The 3,652-nt window shown below is 42.6% G+C and overlaps 1 protein-coding gene across 1 annotated transcript; it reads right to left on the reverse strand.

Annotated features, from left to right (window-relative positions):
• Positions 1-1,736: 1,736 nt before the first annotated feature.
• LOC128598692 (RING finger and CHY zinc finger domain-containing protein 1-like) lies at positions 1,737-2,643 on the reverse strand. The gene has a single exon (XM_053609348.1). It carries the CDS (start codon positions 2,240-2,242, stop codon positions 1,895-1,897), a length of 348 nt encoding a protein of 115 aa, XP_053465323.1. The 5' UTR covers positions 2,243-2,643; the 3' UTR covers positions 1,737-1,894.
• Positions 2,644-3,652: the final 1,009 nt, after the last annotated feature.

The raw sequence follows: 3,652 nt of genomic DNA on the forward strand, positions 1-3,652 counted from the left end.
AAAAACCCCCGTATAGCTAAGGCAGTTCTCTGTAACAAAAATAAAGCTGGGGGCATCAGCATACCAGATTTTAGTCTGTACTACAAAGCCATAGTGCTCAAGACAGCATGGTACTGGCACAAAAACAGAGACATAGACACTTGGAATCGAATTGAAAACCAAGAAATGAAACTAACATTTTACAACCACCTAATCTGTGATAAACCAAACAAGAACATACCTTGGGGGAAAGACTCCCTATTGAATAAATGGTGTTGGGAGAACTGGATGTCTACATGTAAAAGACTGAAACTGGACCCACACCTTTCCCCACTCACAAAAATTGATTCAAGATGGATAAAGGACTTAAACTTAAGGCATGAAACAATAAAAATCCTCCAAGAAAGCATAGGAAAAACACTGGAAGATAATTGGCCTGGGGAAAGAGTTCATGAAGAAGACTGCCATGGCAATTGCAACAACAACAAAAATAAACAAATGGGACTTCATTCAACTGAAAAGCTTCTGTACAGCTAAGGAGACAATAACCAAAGCAAAGAGACAACCTACACAATGGGAAAGGATATTTGCATATTTTCAATCAGACAAAAGCTTGATAACCAGGATCTATAGAGAACTCAAATTAATCCACATGAAAAAAGCCAACAATCCCTTATATCAATGGGCAAGAGACATGAATAGAACTTTCTCTAAAGACGACAGATGAATGACTAACAAACACATGAAAAAATGTTCATCATCTCTATATATTAGGGAAATGCAAATCAAAACAACCCTGAGATATCCTCTAACCCCAGTGAGAATGGCCCACATCACAAAATCTCAAAACTGCAGATGCTGGCGTGGATGTGGAGAGAAGGGAACACTTACACTGCTGGTGGGACTGCAAACTAGTACAACCTTTCTGGAAGGAAGTATGGAGAAACCTCAAAGCACTCAACCTAGACCTCCCATTTGATCCTGCAATCCCATTACTGGGCATCTACCCAGAAGGAAAGAAATCCTTTTATCATAAGGACACTTGTACTAGACTGTTTATTGCAGCTCAATTTACAATCACCAAAATGTGGAAACAGCCTAAATGCCCACCAACCCAGGAATGGATTAACAAGCTGTGGTATATGTATACCATGGAATACTATTCAGCCATTAAAAAAAATGGAGACTTTACATCCTTCGTATTAACCTGGATGGACGTGGAAGACATTATTCTTAGTAAAGCATCACAAGAATGGAGAAGCATGAATCCTATGTACTCAATTTTGATATGAGGACAATTAATGACAATTATGGTTATGGGGGGGGAAACAGAAAGAGGGAATGAGGGAGGTGGGTGGGGCCTTGGTGTGTGTCACACTTTATGGGGGCAAGACATGATTGCAAGAGGGACTTTACCTAACAATTGCAATCAGTGTAACCTGGCTTATTGTACCCTCAATGAATCCCCAACAATAAGAAAAAAAAAAGTCAAGAATACTACTGAGAATTAAGTGCAGTTCTATCAAGAACTAAAAATGAACTCTGCGTGCAGTGTCACTTAAAGTTCCATGAAAGTGAAACATACTTGTGTGAATGTGAATGTCAGTGGCAAAAATCACTGGCTTCTCCTCAACTGACAATAAAGGGATTTCCAATCAAAATGCAAGCACAGTGGCTCTCACTCAGTACAGAGCTATGGTAATTCTCTAAGAGATCCTGAATCCTTAAGTACTTGTATTATTTTATGCTGTGCCACTAGTACAAAACACATTGACTCTAATGCACAGATTATAACACTTTGCAACAGGACACTAAGGAAAATCTTTTCTTTATCTGAAAATGCTGTTTTATCCAGTACAGTAAGGTTGGTCACTGCAAATCCGGGGAAACTCCACGTCCTCCAGCTTGAGCAGTATTATAGGTTACACTTCATGCCTAGTATATGGAACTGAACTGTGGATCGTCCATTACAGTCCTTGCAGAGAATATCCACAGTCATGTTCTGATACTCTGACAGCATAGGAGTCTGAGCCACCTCATCGTCCAGCTGGCGCCAGTAGCGGGTCATGTCCAGTGCAGAGTGCATACACAAGGGACATCTGTAGCCTTCTTTCAGCATTTCTTCGTAACATGTTCTATGTAAAAGATGTCCGCATGGCAGAACGTGAGCAACAACGCGGGACGTGTGAATGTCCTCCAAACATATTGGGCAATTCTGCCGGGAAACATTTTCAATACACTTGTGTTTTCCTTGAAGAGTCATAGCTAGGCATAAGTTACATTTCAAACAGTGGAAAAAATCTTCCTTTGGACCAATCCTACAAATTCCACAGTTCTCACAATGATACTGCTTCTTATCTTTGTCAAACAGGTGGCATATGTTGCAGTAATATTCTCCAAACAGTGTGCTACATTCTTCACAAGTCTGCTGGGCGTGTTGGATTTTTTCACAGTTTATACACTGCACTTCCTTTACTTTACGATCTAGTTGATGGTCTTCATTGTTATCGTGACACAGCCGGCAAGTATAAAGCTTGTCACAGCGAGGCGCCTTCAGGAGACATCCTCTGTCATAGTGCTCGCAGCCCCGCCGCCCTCACTCCGGCCACGGTCACCACGCCGTCGCCGCCATCTCCTCCACTGCCCCTCACATTCCGTAGACCCTACCCCAGGATGAAAACCACGCGCCGAGAGCCGCCCGGCCTGGCACACCCCCTCCCCGAGGCAGGAGCCACCGGAGTAATATGGCGGCGCTATGGTGGTAAGTTTTAAGGAGAAAAGCAAAGAGGGGTAAAGCGTTGGGTGTTGGGGAGGATGTCAATTAGCTTCAGTGTTCATAGAAGGACTCACGTTTGGGCAAAAACCTGTCAGAATCTGAGCCATGGTCTGGAAGAAGAAAGTTCCAGGCAGAGGGAAGAGCTAGTAGACCCACAAGAGAGGATGTTTGGGTTCTGGAGAAATATCCAGAAGGCCAGTAAGAGGAGAACAGAAGGAGATGAGGACAAGGAGGAAACATGGGACAAAAACACCTGGGGCTGTCATACTGCATAATGGCTGGGATTTTGTTTTTTTCTTCCTTTTTTTTTTTCCCCCTCCAATTCTGGAAAGAGGCTTGGCTTTTCTTAAAACAACATGATGAAGCAGAAACTGCTAACTGTCCCCACTGTCCATTCACCCTTTCTTTCTTTTAGAAATAGAACATTTATCCACATTCCAAGTTTTAATGGAACTCATGGTCACCCAAATTGGAAAATTCTTTTCTCCTTTCCCTTGTAACTGATGTAAAGTGGAAGCAAACAGGGAATCCAATGTGTGTGTCACGTTCTTAGAATTTGCCTTGTCTCCATTTCTTCATGTCTTTCCTACTTGTCGGCTAGTATAGGAACATGGGATGCAGAGCCATGTTTAATCATGCACATACACTGGGGATGGTGGCTACGAACTCAGTTCCAGCCTGCTAAACAAACAAAAACATAGCCAGGCATTGTCAAGGGAAACAGACATAAGATATGAGGTTAAGTTAAAAACTATATGAAAGCAGATGGAGCAATATGGTGGCCAAGTAACAGCTTTCTTGCAACTGGCACCATGAGTCTGGTGAGACAATACTCCAGGCATCTCTGGCTGGTGGAATCTGCCTACAATCATCCCTTTGAGGACTCAGGGAGTCAGC

This window comes from Nycticebus coucang, chromosome 11, assembly GCF_027406575.1.
Source record: "Nycticebus coucang isolate mNycCou1 chromosome 11, mNycCou1.pri, whole genome shotgun sequence".
In the NCBI taxonomy this organism is placed as follows: domain Eukaryota; kingdom Metazoa; phylum Chordata; class Mammalia; order Primates; family Lorisidae; genus Nycticebus; species Nycticebus coucang.

What these genes read in the sequence shown, in the direction of transcription:
- LOC128598692 (XM_053609348.1), bottom strand. Translation starts at nt 2,242, where the DNA reads ATGACTCTTCAAGGAAAACACAAGTGTATTGAAAATGTTTCCCGGCAG.